Source organism: Cervus canadensis, chromosome 4 (genome assembly GCF_019320065.1).
Source record: "Cervus canadensis isolate Bull #8, Minnesota chromosome 4, ASM1932006v1, whole genome shotgun sequence".
Taxonomy (NCBI): Eukaryota; Metazoa; Chordata; class Mammalia; order Artiodactyla; family Cervidae; genus Cervus; species Cervus canadensis.
The window spans coordinates 93,571,065-93,590,315 of record NC_057389.1 but is presented as its reverse complement, the minus strand read 5'-3'; the positions used below and the strand labels follow the sequence as shown (position 1 = coordinate 93,590,315).

General features: G+C 40.8%; 3 protein-coding genes across 3 annotated transcripts; all 3 read right to left on the bottom strand.

Moving 5' to 3' along the window:
• Positions 1–2,646: 2,646 nt before the first annotated feature.
• On the bottom strand, positions 2,647–3,609 carry LOC122440474 (olfactory receptor 7G1-like). The gene has a single exon (XM_043466772.1). It carries the CDS (start codon positions 3,598–3,600, stop codon positions 2,647–2,649), a length of 954 nt encoding a protein of 317 aa, XP_043322707.1. The 5' UTR covers positions 3,601–3,609.
• Positions 3,610–10,619: 7,010 nt separating this feature from the next.
• Positions 10,620–11,558, bottom strand: LOC122440470 (olfactory receptor 7G1-like). The gene has a single exon (XM_043466769.1). It carries the CDS (start codon positions 11,556–11,558, stop codon positions 10,620–10,622), a length of 939 nt encoding a protein of 312 aa, XP_043322704.1.
• Positions 11,559–16,273: 4,715 nt separating this feature from the next.
• LOC122440477 (olfactory receptor 7G1-like) lies at positions 16,274–17,224 on the bottom strand. Its single transcript, XM_043466776.1, has one exon. It carries the CDS (start codon positions 17,210–17,212, stop codon positions 16,274–16,276), a length of 939 nt encoding a protein of 312 aa, XP_043322711.1. The 5' UTR covers positions 17,213–17,224.
• Between the last annotated feature and the right edge of the window lie 2,027 nt (positions 17,225–19,251).

Below are 19,251 nucleotides of genomic sequence, written 5' to 3'. Positions count from 1 at the left end.
CACACACACACACACATGCATATAACCACACATGCACACACATGCTCACACATGTGTATCAGTTCAGTTCAGTTCAGTCGCTCAGTCGTGTCCTACTCTTTGCGACCCCATGAACTGCAGCACGCCAGGTCTCCTTGTCCATCACCAACTCCCGGAGTCCACCCTAACCCATGTCCATTGAGTTGGTGATGCCATCCAACCATCTCATCCTCTGTCATCCCCTTCTCCTCCTGCCCTCAATCTTTCCCAGCATCGGGGTATTTTCAAATGAGTCAGCTCTTTGCATTAGGTGGCCAAAGTATTGGAGTTTCAGCTTCAACATCAGTCCTTCCAATGAACACCCAGGACTGATCTCCTTTAGGATGGATTGGTTGGATCTCCTTGCAGTCCAAGGGACTCTCAAGAGTCTTCTCCAACACTACAGTTCAAAAGCATCAATTCTTCAGCGCTCAGCTTTCTTTATAGTCCAACTCTCATATCCATATATGACTGCTGGAAAAACCATAGCATTGACTAGATGGACCTTTGTTGACAAAGTAATGTCTCTTCTGCTTTTTAATATGCTATCTAAGTTGGTCATAACTTTCCTTCCAAGGAGTAAGCATCTTTTAATTTCATGGCTGCAACCACCATCCGCAGTGATTTTGGAGCCTGCAAAAATAAAGTCAGCCACTGTTTCCACTGTTTCCCCATCTATTTGCCATGAAGTGATGGGACCAGATGCCATGACCTTAGTTTTCTGAATGTTGATCTTTAAGTCAACTTTTTCACTCTCCTCTTTCACTTTCATTGAGAGGCTCTTTAGTTCTTCTTCCCTTTCTGCCATAAGGGTGGTGTCATCTGCATATTTGAGGTTATAAAAACAGCTTAACACAATGCCAAGGGACCCAATAAAGTTAAGACTGAGAATGGAAGGGCAGAAATGGAGGAAAATAAAAATGGAATGTTGTCTCTATGCAAAATGTTTTGTTACTTTAAGAAGAGAACTGTTCTGCTTCTGCATTTGCCATACCCATTTTTAACCTTTTGATCTCCAGGGAAATTCTCGTTTGATGATGATGTCTTCTGATGATTTACCTGCTTATTTTATTTTGAGGTGATTTTATTTTCTTATGCACAGGTAAAAAGAAAATGAAAGGAATCCTTGAGGTTTTGTTGTTTAGTTGCTAAGTTGTGACCCCATGGGCTGTAGTTGGGACTTCCCAGGTGGCGCTAGTAGTAAAGAATTCACCTGCCAATGCAGGAGGCACAGGAGATCTCCTGGAGGAGGAAATGGCCACCTGCTCCAGTATTCTTGCCTCAAGAAGCCCATGGACAGAGGAGCTTGGCACGCTATAGTCCATAGGGTTTCAAAGAGTCAGACATGACTGAAGTCACTCAGCAAGCATGCACACACACATTATATTACTATGTGATCCAGGAATCCCACTCCTAGGTATATATTTGGAGAAAAACATGGTTTATTCAGAAAACAAATTTTAGGTGGAGAATTAAGTATCTCCTTGTCAATAGATACTTTAAATAAGTGAATTAAAATGTCTAACCCAAAGGACAGAGATTGGGAAAAAGATAAAAGAAACCTGATGTGAATATGTGTGATTTATAAGAAACTCACTGTAGATCCACAAACACAAATAGATTGCAAAAAATTAGGTAAATAGTTACCAAAAGAGAGTTAATATAGTAAAAATGTAGACTTTAAGTCAAAACTGTTAAACTAGACAAAGAAGGATAGACAGAAATAGGTAGACAGCCAGATAGAGATAAAATGGTTAATAATCAAGATTATAGAACAATTAGAGGTATATATACACCAAACAATAGTGCCTCAAAATATGTGAAGCAAACTTGACAGAAGTGAAGTGAGAAATTCAAACTTCTACACTAACACAGATTTTAATGCAAATTTTCAGCAAAGGATAGTAACTCTGGATAAACAAAAAATGACACAGAGGGCTTAAAAATCACTATAAACTAACAAAACCCAAGAGACACTGTGCTGTGTGCTTAGTCGCTCAGTCGTGTCCGACTCTTTGCGAACACATGGACTGTAGCCTGCCAGGCTCCTTTGTCCCTGGGGATTCTCCAGGCAAGAATACTGGAGTGGGATGCCATGCCCTTCTCCAGGGGATGTTCCCAACCCAGGGATTGAACCCAGGTCTCCCGCATCGCAGGCAGATTCTTTACTGTCTGAGACACCAGGGAAGCCCTATATAAACACTACATACAACAAAAGCAGAAAGAGCAATCTTCTCCAGTGCACAGAGAACACTCTCTAGATGGTTCACATCTTAGGCCACAAAGCAAGTATCAATAAATTTGAGAATATTGAAATCATACAGTGTCATTTCTGACTACAGTGGTATGAATCTAGAAATAGGAGAATATGTGTGTACATGCTAAATTGCTTCAGTTGTATCTGACTCTTTGTGGCCCCATGGGCTATAGCCCACCAGTCTCCTCTATCCATGGGATTCTCCAGGAAAGAATACTGGAGTGGGTTGCCATGGTCTTCTCCAGGGGATCTTCCCGACCCAGCGATCGAACCCTATCTCCTGCATTGAGGGCAGGTTCTTTACTGTCTGAGCCACCAGGAAAGCCCTATATAAGAGAATAACAACTAGAAAACACACAAGTGTGTAGCAATTAAATAACACAGTCCTCAAAAGGCAGTGGTATCTTACTGATGAGTTTTCTCAAAGCTTCCTTCATGTCCCTGTTCCTCAAACTATAGATGAAGGGGTTCATCATTTGAGGGACTACTGTATAAATCACTGAAGCCACTGCAGTCTGCCTGGAAGAATTGATAAGGGCAGAACTAATGTACACCCCCAAGCCTGTGCCATAGAATAAGGACACAACAGAGAGGTGAGACCCACAGGTGGAAAAAGCTTTATACTTTCCACCCGCTGATGGCATTCTCAAAACTGAGGAGACAATTTGAGTATAGGAGAATATGATTCCACACACAGGAACACCACCAAATATGCTAGTTGCCAAATATATCAGGATATTGTTGATGAGGGTATCAGAGCATGCAAGCTTGATGACCTGAACAACTTCACAGAAGAAGAGAGGGATTTCCAGGTCTGTGCAAAAGGTCAGCTGCAACACCATCAGACTGTGGATCAGGGCATCCACGATGCTAATAAACAAGGAGGATAGAATCAGCCGGCCACAAAAGCGAAAGTTCATGATGGCCATGTATCTCAGTGGGTGACAAATGGCTACATATCGGTCATAGGCCATTATTGCAAGGAGAAAACTTTCCAAACTAGCAAACACCAGCACAGAGCAGAGCTGGGTGAGGCAGCCTGTATAAGTGATGCTCTGACTCTGTGTTTGGATGTTCACTAGCATCTTTGGGATCGTGGTTGTGCTTAAACAAATGTCAGTAAAGGACAGGTTGTAGAGAAAGAAGTACATGGGGGTGTGGAGGTGGGAGTCAGAGGTGACAGCCATGACGATGAGCAGGTTTCCCAGAGTGGTTACCAGGTAAATGGACAAGAACAGAATGAAATGGAGTGGCTGCAGTTCCAGATCCTTTGTCACTTCCATAAGAAGGAATTCCGAAACTCCTGTTTTGTTTCTGGGTCCCATGTTGTGGACAAATCTGGTAAGAAAGATGGAAACTGACAGCACAATCAAATGTGGGTTTTATGCACCAGCAGGAAGCAAAACATTATCATGGGATGAGGTGGAGACAAACAGAAGAATAAGAACCGTGTCTTCTGTATGCACCTTATTCCGTTACTTTCTTAAAAAACTGAGGCTGATATAGCAGAATGTCATCCATGGTTAATTCCCACAAGGGCTTAATGGGTAGTCATCTTTGTATATTACACTATTCATACTATATTTTAGAAAGAATTTTATTTCTATTTGTTTTTGGCTGTGCTGGGTCTTCCTTGCTGCACGGGCTTTTCTCTAGTTGCAGCTGCAGCAAGAGGGGTCTACTCTCAGGCTTCTCTCTGTAGTGGCTCATCTTTTGCAGAGCATGGGCTATATGGTGTGCGGGCTCAGTAGTTGAGGCTCCAGGGCTCTGGAGCACAGACTCCATGGTCGTGGCGCATGGAGCTTAGTAGCTCCACAGTGCATGGGATCTTCCTGGATCAGGGATCAAACCCATGCCTCCTGAATAGGCAGAAAGATTCTTCACCACTGAAGCACCAGGAAAGCAACTATATTATTTATACTATACTATTTGGTAATTTTAGAAAGAGAAGCAGACTAAGGAGGCAGCTGAACATTGTGTCTTGACCCCCAGAGACCCCAGAGCCAAGCAACTGAAATAATACATAGGTGAGTGACTAAGCACACATGTCAAGAACCACGAATGCGAAAATAAGGTGAACTTCACCAAACTTCCTGTCCACCCACTACCCACCACCACAAGATTGCAAGCAAATGTCAGACAATTTTATAATAGTCATCCTGTTTTAAGAGATGCAGATTTCAAATATAGCAATGTGTACATATCAATCCCAAACTGGGATTCTTCCTTCCATTCTTCCCTACTGGCAACCAGAAGTTCGTTCTCTAAGCCTGTGAGTCTATTTCTGTTTTGTAAATAACCAACAACGTCCTTTTCATACTGTTCATGGGGTTCTCAAGGCAAGCATGCTGAAGTGGTTTGCCATTCCCTTCTCCACAGGACCATGTTTTGTCAGAACTCTCCACCACAACCTATCTGAAGATATTAAGAAGAGGTGGCAAGAATACACAGAAGAGCTATGCAAAAAAAATCTTAATTACCAAGATAACCTCAATGGCGTGATCACTCACTTAGAGCCGGACATCCTGGAGTGTGAAGTCAAGTGGGCCTTAGAAAGCATCACTATGAACAAAGCTAGTGGAGGTGACAGAATTCCAGCTGAACTATTTCAAATCCTAGAAGATGATGCTGTTAAAGTGGTGCACTCAATATTTCAGCAAATTTGGAAAACTCAGCAGTGGCCTCAAGACTGTAAAAGGTCAGTTTTCATTCCAATCCCAAAGAAGGACATTGCTAAAGAATGTTCAGACTACTGCAAGAACTTCCAGATGTTGAAACTGGATTTAGAAAAGGCAGAGGAACCAGAGATCAAATTGCCAACATCTATTGTACCATAGATAAAGCAAGAGAATTCCAGAAAAGCATCTACTTCTGCTCCATTGACTATGCTAAAGCCTCTGACTGTGTGGAACACAGCAAACTGTGGAAAATTCTTAGAGATGGGAATACCAGACCACTTTATGTGTCTCCTGTGAAACCTGTATGCAGGTCAAGAAGCAGCAGTTAGAATCGGACATGGAACAACAGACTGTTTCCAAACTGGTAGAGGAGTATATCAAGGCTGTATATCATTACCCTACTTATTTAACTTATATGCAGAGAACTTCATGTGAAATGCCAGGCTGGATAAAGCACAGGCTGAAATCAAGATTGCCAGGAGTGATATCAATAACCTCAGATATGCAGATGACACCACCTTTATGGCAGAAAGCAAAGAGGAACTAAGGAGCCTCTTGAAGAAAGTCAAAGAGGAGAGCGAAAAACCTGGCTTAGAACTCAACATTCAAAAAACTAAGATCATGGCATCCAGTCCCGTCACTTCATGGCAAATAGATACAGAAACAATGAGAACAGTGAGAGACTTTATTTTTTGGGGCTCCAAAATCACTGCAGATGGTGACTGCAGCCATGAAATCAAAAGACATGCTCCTTGGAAGAAAAGCTATGACAAACCTAGACAGCATATTAAAAAGCAGAGACATTACTTTACCGACAAAGGTCCATCTAGTCAAAGCTATGGTTTTTCAAGTAGTCATGTGTGGATGTGAGAGCTGAATTATAAAGAAAGCTGAGTGCCGAAGAATTGATGATTTTAAACTATGGTGCTGAAGAAGACTCTTGAGAGTCCCTTGGACTGCAAGGAGATCAAACCAGTCTATCCTAAAGGAAATAAGTCCTGGATATTCATTGCAAGGACTGATGCTGAAGCTGAAACTCCAGTACTTTGGTCACCTGATGCAAAAAAAGAACTGACTCATTGGAAAAGACCCTGATGCTGGGAAAGATTGAAGGCAGGAGGAGAAGGGGATGACAGAGGATGACGTTTGGATGGCATCATGGACTCACTGGACATGAGTTTGAGAAAACTCCAGGAGATGGTGAAGGACAGGAAAGCCTGGCATGCTCAGTCCATGGAGTTGCACGGAGTCGGACATGACTGAGTGACTGAACAAGAATGAGGTCCCACTGTACAGCATAGGGAATTCTGCTCAACATTATGTGGCAGCCTGGATGGGAGGGGAGCTCTGGGGGAGAATGGACACATGTATATGTATGGCTGAGTCCATTTTCTGTCCACCTGAAACTATCACAACAGTGTTAATCAGCTCTACTCCAATATAAAATAAAAAGGTAAAATAAGAGTTGCAGGTTTCAACTCAAGAGGAAATGGTCTTGATTATGGGAGAGAGTGAATACAGTATTAGTAAATGAGAGGTGTTTGAATACTGGTGCAAAGTATAAGGAAACATGAGATGAAGATGATGGACAGTCAGGCAGGAAGCCTTGTTCTAATCATCTGATGCATGTTCTCTCATCACAGATAAACCTATTGTGAGACACCTGTCCTTATTTTCAAATCTTACTGAGGGACATTAGGTTACCTGGGTGGAATCACAGTGGAATTATGGTTGACATTTCTGCCGAGTGTTCCATCTGTATTTAGGAGGGGCAGAGGAACTGAGTGAGCCGCCAGGCTCCTGGGCAAGAGGGGTCTTCTATGAAGGAGGCTCAGGTGTGTTACTTCTTTTGGGGGAAAGGACTATTGAATGGGACGGTCACAGGCAGATCACAATCTCTGTACTCCCTAGAGGTTCAATTTCCAAAGCTCCTCATTAGTCAAGCAATTTTATTATCACTGTGATCCCAGCACTGTGCAAATCCTTAGAGACTAAGGATACAATTCTATAATGCTATACTATACTATATATATAATCTTATAATAAGTTATTTTATTATATTTTATATATTATAATTACTTATAAAATATATGCTGTATATTACACAAATAGCATATTTTAAAGCATAGTTGTTAGTGTAAAAACAACACAAAAATTTCAGGGTTTATCTCTCCAAGAGTCTTTAAATGTTTCCTGATCATAATCTTAACTGTGTATATTTTACACAATTGAACTGCAAAATATTCTCTGTGACAATCCTGTTTCTGATCAATTACTATATCACAACCACCTTCTCTAATTTGTCAAAATGGCTTCAATATATATTAATAGTTTCTTTGCTTTCCGTCTCTGTGTGTGCTCAGTCATGTCCAACTCTCTGTGACCCCACGGACTGTAGCCTGCCAGGCTCCTCTCTCCATGGGATTTCAAGGCAAGAATACTAGAGTGGGTTGTCATTTCCTCCTCCAGGGGATCTTCCTGACCCTGAGACTGTACCCTCATCTCCTATGTCTCCTGCATAGCGTGTGGAATCTTTACCGCTGAGCTATGGAGGAAGCTCTTTAGCTGAATAGTGTGCTACAATAATTAAGACCTATTAAATTGGTACAGGTGTAAATATAAGACTTGTTGATGATAATATAGAGCCCAGAAAAAGACCAGAACATAAATGGACAGTTTATTCAGGGACATAAAAATGAATTTGGATCCTTACCTCCCATCAAGGCAAAACTAAATTCCATAAAAAGTATTGTTTCAAATGTAAAAGCCAAAATGGTGAATTCCTCAGATTGAAGTAACCTTGGGTTTTATTAAAAAATATCTAGGGAGCACAAACCATTATGGAAAGTATTAACAAATGCACTGCATTAAAACTAAGCACTTGTGTTCATCCCATCACTACCCCAAAGCTTAAAAAAAAAATCCAAAAGTAATGAACACATGCAAAAAGAAATTTGCAGCGCATACAACTGAAAATAATAATCTGGTGATACAAAGTCAGGTGAATCAATTAGAGAAAGATAAGCAACTCAGGAGAAACACCACAAACAGAAACTTAACAGAAAGGAAATAAGTATCTGAAAATTTTATCAATCATTTAATAATAAGATATATGTGAATTATTAAGTCATTTTTATACCCTTAGACTGTCAATATTCTTGAAAATGTATTGGTGATGATATAGATCATCAGTAGTTTCCAATGTCAATCTCAAAGGAAATCAATTCTGAATATTCATTTAAAAGGACTGTTGCTGAAGCTGAAGCTCCAATATTTTGGTCACCTGATGCAAACAGCCAACTCATTGGAAAAGATCCTGATGCTGGGAAAGACTGAAGGCAGAATGAGAAGATGGTGTAGAGATGAGATGACTGGATGGCAATACTGATACAATGAACTTGGGCAACCTCTGGGAGATGATGAGGGACAGGGAGGCCTGTCACGCTGCAGTCCTTGGGGTCATGAAGAGTCGGACGTGACTGGGAGGTTGAACAGCAATTTTCCAGTTCAGTTCAGTTCAGTTGCTCAGTTGTGTCCACCTCTGTCGTGTCTGACAGCTTTCCAATATATGTATAAATTTGCTCAAAAGAAGACTTATTGTAACCACACAAAGGAGACTCAGTATCTCTAATACCCAATATTTCCATCTCAATTACACAACACTCTCATTTACACCAGACACATATTAGGCGCTATTCAAAATGATTTATTTATAACACCAGAAAACTGTTACAAAGAAACAAAATTTCCAAAAGTATCAGAAAGAACATATATTTTGAAAAGATACCACATATGACTTACAAGTCCAGAGTATTGGAAATGAGTTCATTTCTGCTGTGTAAATACTATTTATTTTAATAAATGACACAGATTAGAAAAACAAGCTGATAATACAACATGAAGGAAAACTAACCTAATTGCTAAAGAAAGTAGTAAAAATATGTGAGAACAGTAAGTTTACAAATTATGAATAAAAGCACATCATGGAACCCAATGATATTAGTTACTTTTATTGAGTCCTTTACTACATGTCAGAAGTTATCCAAGGTGTTTTTAATGCTTATGGGGGTGGAATTCAAAGGAAGAATTACACTGCATATAGTCAGTCTTAGGCTCTCAAAATAAGCATTTTCTCCACCTTGAGAATGAACTTCAGATGGGACATTTGATCTTATTCATGGTGAAGAGAATGAAGGGTGTATATTGCAGATGATTCAATGAATCATTAAATATTAAGACATATAGGATTGAGTCAGTTTTCTGTTTCTGGTAAACATTTTGTGATATGATGCCTGCACGTGTTGCAGCCGTCTTGGCTCACAAGGGAAACAACCGCTCCCAGGTTAAAGACACCGCCTGGAGGAGTAAACGACTTTTCTCTACCTCCCCCAGTTCTGAAGCCATTGTAATGTAAGAGAACACTGTTTTGGCACGTTCGAATCAGGGTTACTTTATCTCAGTAAAGATGAAAGCTTCCTCACTGATCAAAATTGAATGTCTCCTAATCATCCCAAACCACTGAGACAGCAACAATATAGCAATTACAGAGGTCAGAAGACTGAGCTGTGGTGGACGTTGATGTTGCCACGCACAGAGGCAGTTTATCTGTGGTGGGTATCAGGAAAGACTGAGTTGGAATTTGCAAGAACAGCTCTCCACATGTTTCACAGGAGGCTTGACCATGGGATGCAATTCTGTTGTTGCTCAGCCACTAAGTTGTGTCTGACTCTTTGGGACCCTATGAACTGCAACACACCAGGCTCTTCTGGCCTTTACTGTCTCCTGAAGTTTGCTCAAATTTGTGTCCACTAGGTGAGTGATCCTATCTAACCATTTCATCCTCTGCTGACCCCTTCTCCTTTTGCCTTTAATCTTTCCCAGCATCCCAACTCCAATGAGTCGGCTCTCCCATCGGGTAGCTAAAGCATTGGAGCTTCAGCTTCAGCATCAGTCCTTACAATCAATATTCAGGGTTGATTTCCTTGAGGATTGACTGCTTTGATCTCCTTGCAGTCCAAGGAACACTCAAGAGTCTTCTCCAGCACCACAGTTTGAAAGCATCAGTTCTTCGGTGTTCAGCCTTCTTTATGGTTCAAGTCTCATATCTGTACATGACTATTGGGAAAACAATTTGCTATTTTTCAGTCATTAAATCTTGTCTGACTCTTTGAGACACCATGGACTGCAGCAAGCCAGACTTCCCTGTCCTTCATATCTCCTGGAGTTTGCTCAAACTCATGTCCAATGAATTGATGAAAAAGCATAGCTTTGACTATATAGATCTTTCTCAGAACCAACCAAGAGATCAGGCAAAATCAAGGCTCTTAAGTCCACAAATTTGTTAGACCCTCCCCCTGACATATCCAAATTTTCCACATTTCTTCTTCTGATGTTCCAACAATATCAGTATATCTACTGCCTCCATTAGCTTCTTAAGGAATGCATGGAGGAAACCAAGATTAGGGAATGGAACTCTTTATTGAAACATGATTGAGCCAAGCAAACAGGAAGTTGGGTTTCAAGCTCAAGTTAAAATTCACTTAGCCACTATGTTATCTAGTCATTTTAGAGTAAGTTGGTGGGACAAGAGTCAGGCTTTCTGGTTCACCTGACATTCTGTGACTCTGGTTCATTCTAGAAATGCCAGTACAAAGCAGAAGAGACAGTCACAGAAGAGAAGCAGTCCTAACGATGAGTTTCTTCAAGGCTCCTTTCATGTCCTTGTTCCTCAGGCTGTAAATGAAGGGGTTCATCATCTGAGGAACAACAGTGTACATCATTGAAAGCACGGCAGTGTTTCTGGAAGAGTTAGTAAGAGCAGAACTAATGTACACCCCAAAACCTGTCCCATAGAATAAGGACACAACTGAGAGGTGAGACCCACAGGTGGAAAAAGCTTTATACTTTCCACTTGCTGATGGCATTCTCAAGACAGAGGACACTATCTGAATATAAGAGAAAATGATTCCACACACAGGAATACCCCCAAATATGCTAGTTGCCAAATATATCAGGATGTTATTGATGAGGGTATCAGAACATGCAAGCTTAATGACCTGAACAACTTCACAGAAGAAGAGGGGGATTTCCAGGTCTGTGCAAAAGGTCAGCTGCAACACCATCAGACTGTGTAGCAGGGCATCCACGATGCTAATAAACAAGCAGAATAGAATCAGCCGGCCACAGAGGGAGAAGTTCATGATGGCCCTGTACCTCAGTGGGTGACGAATGGCCACATACCGGTCATAGGCCATCACTGCAAGAAGACTATTTTCCAAACCAACAAAGATGAGGATGAAGCAGAGCTGGGTGAGGCAGCCTGTATAAGTGATGCTCTGATTCTGTGTTTGGATGTTCACCAGCATCTTTGGGATCGTGGTTGTGCTTAAACAAATGTCAGTAAAGGACAGGTTGTAGAGAAAGAAGTACATGGGGGTGTGGAGGTGGGAGTCAGAGGTGACAGCCAGGATGATGAGCAGGTTTCCCAGAATGGTGACTAGGTATATGAACAGGAACAGAATGAAGTGGAGTGGCTGCAGTTCCGGATCTTCTGTCACTTCCATAAGAAGGAATTCTAAAATTCTGGTTTTGTTTCTGGGTCCCATGTTGTGGAAAAATCTGGTGAGAAGGATGGAAACTGACAACATATCAAATGTGAGTTTTCTGCACTAGCAGGAGAATCACAAGGCAAACACTCTCTTGGGATGAGATGGAGACAGAGAAGAATAGAAACATTCCCTCTGTACACATATTATTCTGTTAATTTTTAAAAAACTGAATCTGATACAGCAGATATCCTCCATTGTTAATTCCCATAGGGGCTAAGTGGTAGTCACTTTTTATAATACACTAACTATACTATTTAGATTATTTGAGACACTTGGTAATTTTCTACAGAGAGACTAGGGAGGCAGCTGAATATTCTGTCTAGATCCCCAGAGACCTCAGAGCCAGGAAACTGAAATAATACATAGGTATGTCAATAACCTTGATCTCCTTTGGACAGCAAGGAGATCAAACCAGTCAATCCTAAAGGGAATCAAGCATGAATATTCATTGGAAGGACTGATGCTGAAGCTGAAGCTCCAACATTTTAGCCACCTGATGAGAAGAGCTGACTCCTTGGAAAAGACTCTGATGCTGGGAAAGATTGAGGATAGGAGGAGAAGGGGGCGACAGAGGATAAGTTGGTTGGATGCTATCACTGACTCAATGGACATGAATTTGAGCAAACTCCAGGAGACAGTGAAGGACAGGGAAGCCTGGCACTCCACAGTCCATAGTGTAGCAGAGAGTTGGACACGACCTAGCGACTGAACAACAATAACAAATGTCAGGAAATGAATGAGAAGATAAGATGAACTTTACCAAACTTCCTGTCCACCCACCCCATACCACCACAAGATGGCAAGTGAATGTAGGCAAAATTTTAATAGTTATCCTGTTTTAAGAAATGCAGATGTGAAATATAGTGTGTGTACATATCGATTCCAAACTCCCTAACGGTCCCTTCCTCTCATTCTTCCTGCATTAGCAACCATAAGTTTGTTCTCTAAGTCTGTGAATCTGTGTCTGTTTTGTAAATAACCATGAGGTCCTACTGTGTACCATAGGGAACTCTGCTCAATGTTATGGAAAGGGAGTTGTGGGAAGGATGGATATATGTATGTATATGGCTGAGTCCCTTTGCAGTCCACCTTAAATGGTGACAACGTGTGTATGTGCGTGTGAGCATGCTGATCATGTCCAACTCTCTTGTGACCCCACGGACTCTAGCCCGCCAGGCTCCTCTCTCCATGGAATTTTCCAGGCAAGAATACTGGAGTGGGTTGCCATTTCCTTCTCCAGGGCATCTTCCTCACCCAGAGATGGAAACCATGTCTCTTGCATCTGCTGCCTTGCAGGTGGATTCTTTACCACTGTGCCACCTGGGACACCCATTAACCGGTTCTACTCCAGTGTAAAGTAAAAAGTTCAAAAAAGGGAGATGCAGATTTCAACTCAGGAGGAAATGGTTTCGGTTCTAGTAAGGATAAATACAGCATTAGCCAATGAGGGGCATTTGAGTGCTGGTGCAAAGTACAAGGAAACGTGAGAAGAAGATGAGAGACAGGCAGGAGGCCTGGAGTAGCTTATTTCTAATCATCTGGTGTATATTCTTTCCTCGTAGCTTCCTCTGGATAAGTATAGCGAGACACCTGTCCTCATTTCCAAATCTTACTGAGGGACGTTAGGTTACCTGAGTGGCATCCCAGTGGAATGATGGTTGACATTTCTGCTGAGGGTTCCATACAGATCTGTATTCAGGAGGGGCAGAGGAACTGAGAGTCACAGGCTCCAAGGGAAGGAGGGTCATGTATGGAAGGAGGCTCAGGTGTGTTACTGCTTTTCAGGGAAAGGACTGCTGAATGGGATGGTCGCAGGCAGATCACAATCTCCATCCTCCCTAGAGGTTCAATTTCCAAAGCTCCTCATTAGTCAAGCAATTTTATTATCACTGTGATCCCAGGACTGTGCCAATCCTTAAAGACCCAGGATATAATTCTATAATGCTTAGTATGTTATACTAACCTATGCTATATATAATCCTACAATATAATAAGCTATAATATTATGTTTTATATATTTCATTTATTTATAAAATATATGCTATGTATTACACAAATAGCATTTTAAAAACATTCCTGTTAATGTAAAAAAACCCACAAAAACTTCAGGGTTTCATGTTTCCTGAATCTTAATCTTGACCATGTATTTTTCTCACAAACTTTATTCATTGCTATATATTCTCTATGACAATACCATCTCTGATCAATTAGTATATCACAGCCATCTCTTCTCATTTATCAAAAGAGCTTCAATATGTATTAATGGTTTTCTTCACTTTCTGTCTCTGTGTGTGCCCAGTCATGTTCAGCTTTTTGTGACCCCATGGACTGTAGCCTGCCAGGCTCCTCCGTCCATGGGACTAAGACAAGAATCCTGGAGTGGGCTGTCATTTCCTCCTCCAGGGGATCTTCCTGACCCAGAGGTTGAACATGGGTCTCCTGCATTGCAGGCAGGTTCTTTACCACTGAGCCACCTGGGAAGCCCATTAATCGGCTCTACTCCAGTATAGAATAAAAAGTTCAAAAATGGGAGATGCAGATTTCATCATCTGAGTAGTCAAGGAAGCTATTTAGCTGAATGGTTTGCTACAATAATTAAGACCTATAAAATTGGTACAGGAGTAAATATGACTTGCTGATCATAATGTAGAGCCCAGCCTAAGACCACACAAAAATGGACAGTTTATTCAGGTATAGAAAAATGAATTTGGATCTCTGCCTCACATCAAGGCAAAACTAAACTCTAGGAAGGGTTTGTTTCAAATGTAACAGCCAAAGTGATGAATCCCTCAAATTGAAGTAACCCTGGGATTTATAAAAAACACCTGGGGGGCACAAACCATTATGGAAGGTATTGACAAATGCACTACCTTAAAATCAAGCACTTGTGTTCATACCGTGTTCCCCCAGAAAACCTAAAAAAAAGATATCCAAAAGCAAAAAACACATTTGAAAAAAATTGCAGTGCATTCAGGTGAAAAGAATAACCTGGTGATGCAAACTCACATGAATCAATTAGAAAAAGCTAAGAACTCAGGAGAAATGCCACAAACAAAAATTTAACAGATAGGAAAGAAGTATATGAAGATAATATCAACCATTTAATAATAAGACACACATGAATTAATGAAATCACTTTCATACCCGTTAGACTGTCAGCATTCTTGAAAACATTGGTGATGAAATAGATCACTAGTACTTTCCAGTGTATGCATATTTGTTCAAAGGAAAACTTATTGGAACTACCCAAAGGAGACTTGATATCTCTAATACCCAATATTTCCATCCCAATCACAAAACACTCTCATTAATACCAGACACATATAAGACGCTATTCAAAATGATTTATCTATACCACCAGAAAACTAGTTACAAAGAAATAAAACTTCCAGCAGTCTCAGAAAGAACATATATTTTGAAAAGATATAGCATATGTAACAAGTCCAGAGTATTGGCAATGAGTTCATTTTTGTTGCATAAATAATATTTATTTTATTATGTGACACATCAGAAAAGCAAGTTGATAAATACAACATGAAAGAAAGCAAAACTAACCTAATTGCTGAAGCAAGTGGCAAAAATATGTGAGACCAGTAAGTTTACAAATTAGAATATAAGTACATTATGGAACACAACAATACTAGTTAATTTTCCAAGGTGATTTGTAGTTTTACTTTAGGGAGTACAAGCCATTATGGAAAGTACTGACAAGTGCACTGCATTAAAATTAAGCATTTGTGTTCATACCCTGCTCCCATCAAAAAAAAAAAAAAACTACAAAAGATATTCAAAAGCAAAATCACATGTAAAAAGAAATATGCAGTGCATAGAAATCTCCACATGTCTCACAGTATGCTTGAGCCTGGGATGCAGTTCTGTTGTTGTTCAGTCACTAAGTCGGGTCTGACTCTTTGTGATCCCATGAATGGCAGCTCCCACTCCGGGCTCCTCTGTCCTTTACTGTCTCCTGAAGTTTGCTCAAATTTGTGTCATTGAGTCAGTGACGCTATCTAACCATTTCATCCTCTGCCAACCCCTTCTCCATTCTCCTTCAATATTTCCCAACATCCTAACTCCAGTAAGTCAGTTCTTCCCATCAGGTGGCCAAAGTATTGGAGCTTCAGCTTCAGTATCAGTCCTTCCCATGAATACTCAGGGTTGATTTCCTTTAGGATTGATTGGTTGGATCTCCTTGCAATTCAAGAGATTCTCAAGAGTCTTCTCCAACACCAGAGTTCGGAAGCATCAATTCTTTGGCACTCAGCCTTCCTTATGGTCCAATTCTCACATCTATATATGACTACTGGAAAACCATAGTTTTCACTATACGGACCTCTGTTGGCCCCAACCATAAGATCAGACAAAATCAAGGATCCTAGGTCCAGAAATTTATTAGACCCTCTCTCTGACATATCTAAGTTTTCCACATTTCTTCTTTTGATGTTCCAACAATGTCTGTATATCTCCTGCCTCCATTAGCTTCTTAAGGAATGCATGGAGGAAACCAAGATTAGGGAAAGGGACTCATTTTTGAAACATCACTGAGCCAAGTAAACAGGAAGTTGGGTTTCAACCTCAAATTAAAATTCACTTAGCCACTATGTTCTCTAGTCTTTTAGAATAAGTTGGTGGGACAAGAGTCAGGCTTTCTGGTTCACCTGACATTCTGTGACTCTGATTCATTCTAGAAATGCCAGTACAAAGCAGAAGAGTCACAGAAGAGAAGGAGTCCTAATGATGAGCTTCCTCAAGGCTCCTTTCATGTCCTTGTTCCTCAGGCTGTAAATGAAGGGGTTCATCATCTGAGGAACAACAGTGTACATCATTGAAAGCACGGCAGTGTTTCTGGAAGAGTTAATAAGAGCAGAACTAATGTATACCCCAAAACCTGTCCCATAGAATAAGGACACAACTGAGAGGTGAGACCCACAGGTGGAAAAAGCTTTATACTTTCCACCCGCTGATGGCATTCTCAAGACAGAGGACACTATCTGAATATAAGAGAAAAGGATTCCACACACAGGAATACCCCCAAATATGCTAGTTGCCAAATATATCAGGATGTTATTGCTGAGGGTGTCAGAACATGCAAGCTTGATGACCTGAACAACTTCACAGAAGAAGAGGGGGATTTCCAGGTCTGTGCAGAAGGACAGCTGTAACAGCATCAGAGTGTGGAGTAGGGCATCCATAATTATAATAAACAGAGGGAGTAATATCACCAGCCCACAGAGGTGGGGGTTCATGATGACAGTATACCTCAGTGGGTGACAAATGGCCACATAGCGGTCATAGGCCATCACTGCAAGGAGAGAACTTTCCAAACTAGCAAACACCAGGACAAAGCAGATCTGGGTGAGGCAGCCTGTATAAGTGATGCTCTGACTCTGTGTTTGGATGTTCACTAGCATCTTTGGGATTGTGGTAGTGCTTAAACAGATGTCGTTAACAGACAGGTTGGAGAGAAAGAAGTACATGGGCGTGTGGAGGTGGGAGTCAGAGCTGACGGCTAGGATGATGAGCAGATTTCCAAGGACTGTGACCAGGTACATGGACAGGAAGAGGCTGAAAAGGAAGGACCGCAGCTCTGGATCCTCTGTCACTTCCATGAGAAGAAAATCTGAAGCACGTGTTTTATTCCTCTGTTCCATACTGTCGATAAATCTGATGGGAAAGGTGGAATGAGAAGACAATCAAACGTGTGTTTCCTAGACTAGAAGGAAGAGTGTCATCAGAAGCAAAAACCATCTAAAGAATAAGGGAAGCAGATTGAAAGAGGGCAATTAAAAAGATGTGCCTGGGATTTCTCTGGCAGTCCAGTGGTTGAGACTCTGCCCTTCCAATGCAGGGGGCGTGGGTTCCATCCCTGTTAAGGGAGCTAAGATTCCCATGGTGTGTGGTGTGGGAAAAAAAAATGGGTCTTGTGTATGTGAATTATTCTGTTTCTTTAAAAACTTTTTTTTCAGTTAAAAAAACCTTAAGCTGATATAGCAGCATCAACAAATGTTAATTCTGGAAAGGGTTAACACGTGTCATTAAAAAATTACACTGTGTACATTGTTTTAGCTATTTAAAACCTGGTCATTTTATAAAAAGAAACAGGGAGAGGCTGCTTGAACATTTCATCTGGATCCCCTGAGACCTCAGAGGCAGGCAATTGAGGTAATACACAGATATGTCAAGAACCAGTAACAGGATGATAAGGTGAACTTTACCAATTTTCTTACCACAAGATTGCACGTGAATGTTAGAGAATTATAACAGTCAACCTGTTTTAAAAGAGACAGATTTCTACTCAGAAAGAGATGCTCTGGGTCATAGTAGAGTGAGTACAATATGAGTAAATGAGAGATGCTTTAGCGTTGGTGCCAAGTACAAAGAAACATGTGAAGAAGACGGCAGACAGGCAGGAGGACTGTGGGTGGCTTAGTTCTAAACCATCTGATGCAGGTACTCCCCTCACAGCTTCCCTGGGATGAGCCTATTGCATAATACCTGCCTTCATGTCCAAACATTGACTGAGAGACGTTAGGTTAGCTGGCTGGCATCACAGTGGAATGATGCTTGATGTCTTCTTTGACTTGCCACATAGGAGATGTGTCCTCGGGAATGGCAGAAGGATTGAGTGAGACCAGAGCTCCTGGGCAAGAAGGACCACGGATGGGAGACGGCTTACGCGTGCTATAACTTCTCACGGAAAGGATTGTTGAATGAGGTGGTCACAGGCAGAATACTGTCTCTGTATCCCTAGAGGTTCAATTTCCAAAGCTCCTCATTAGCCAAACAATTTGCTTGTCACTGTGATCCCAGGGCAGTGCAAATCTGTAAAGACCAAGACGAGAAAGGAGGATTCAGAGTAGCTGCTTTCCTGATCCTGTGAGACCAGTTGAATACCTTGTAGTTTTTTTCCATCTGGGTCTGCTCACCTCTTTTTCTAATTCTTTAAATATGGGCACATCATCTTTCTCTAATTGGATTCCAGTCTTCATTTTTGCAATATGAGCAAAGGAATTTCTACCTAATTAGAACTCATATGAATTAAAAAGAAAAAGAAGGACTTGCCTGGTGGTCCAGTGGCTAAGACTCTGAGCTCCCAATGCAGGGGGCCTGTGTTCTATCCCTGGTCAGGGAACTGGATCCCACATGCTGCAACTAAAGATCCCAAATGCCACGACTAAGAACCAGTGCAGCCAAATAAATAAATAAAATTTTAAAAAATAATAAAAAACAAAAAGATAACTCATTTGAGATACCGCCAACATATATTTAAAAGAAAGAGAAATTAATATGTTGAAAAAAACCTCAACCAAATAATAAAAAGACATATGTCAATTAATAAAATGATTTTTACATTAGGTTTACTTGAAAGTGTATCAGTTATGATACAGATCACCAAGACTTTCATCAGAAAGTGTGTATACTTGTTTCAGACACTTTGAAGAACTCTTTGGTACAATCCAAAGGAACATCCATACCCACTTACACTCAGTAATTGCATTGCAAGCATTTATGCATGCAAGCATAAAACTTGTCTCATTTCCACCAATAAATATATACAAGAATACTCAGGTTTATTTTTAATAGTGAAAAAAAATTACAAACAAAATTTTCATCAGTATTGGGCAGGATGCTTACTTTGAAAAGACACCTCACATGATGTGAAAATACAAAGGATTAGAAATAAATTCAT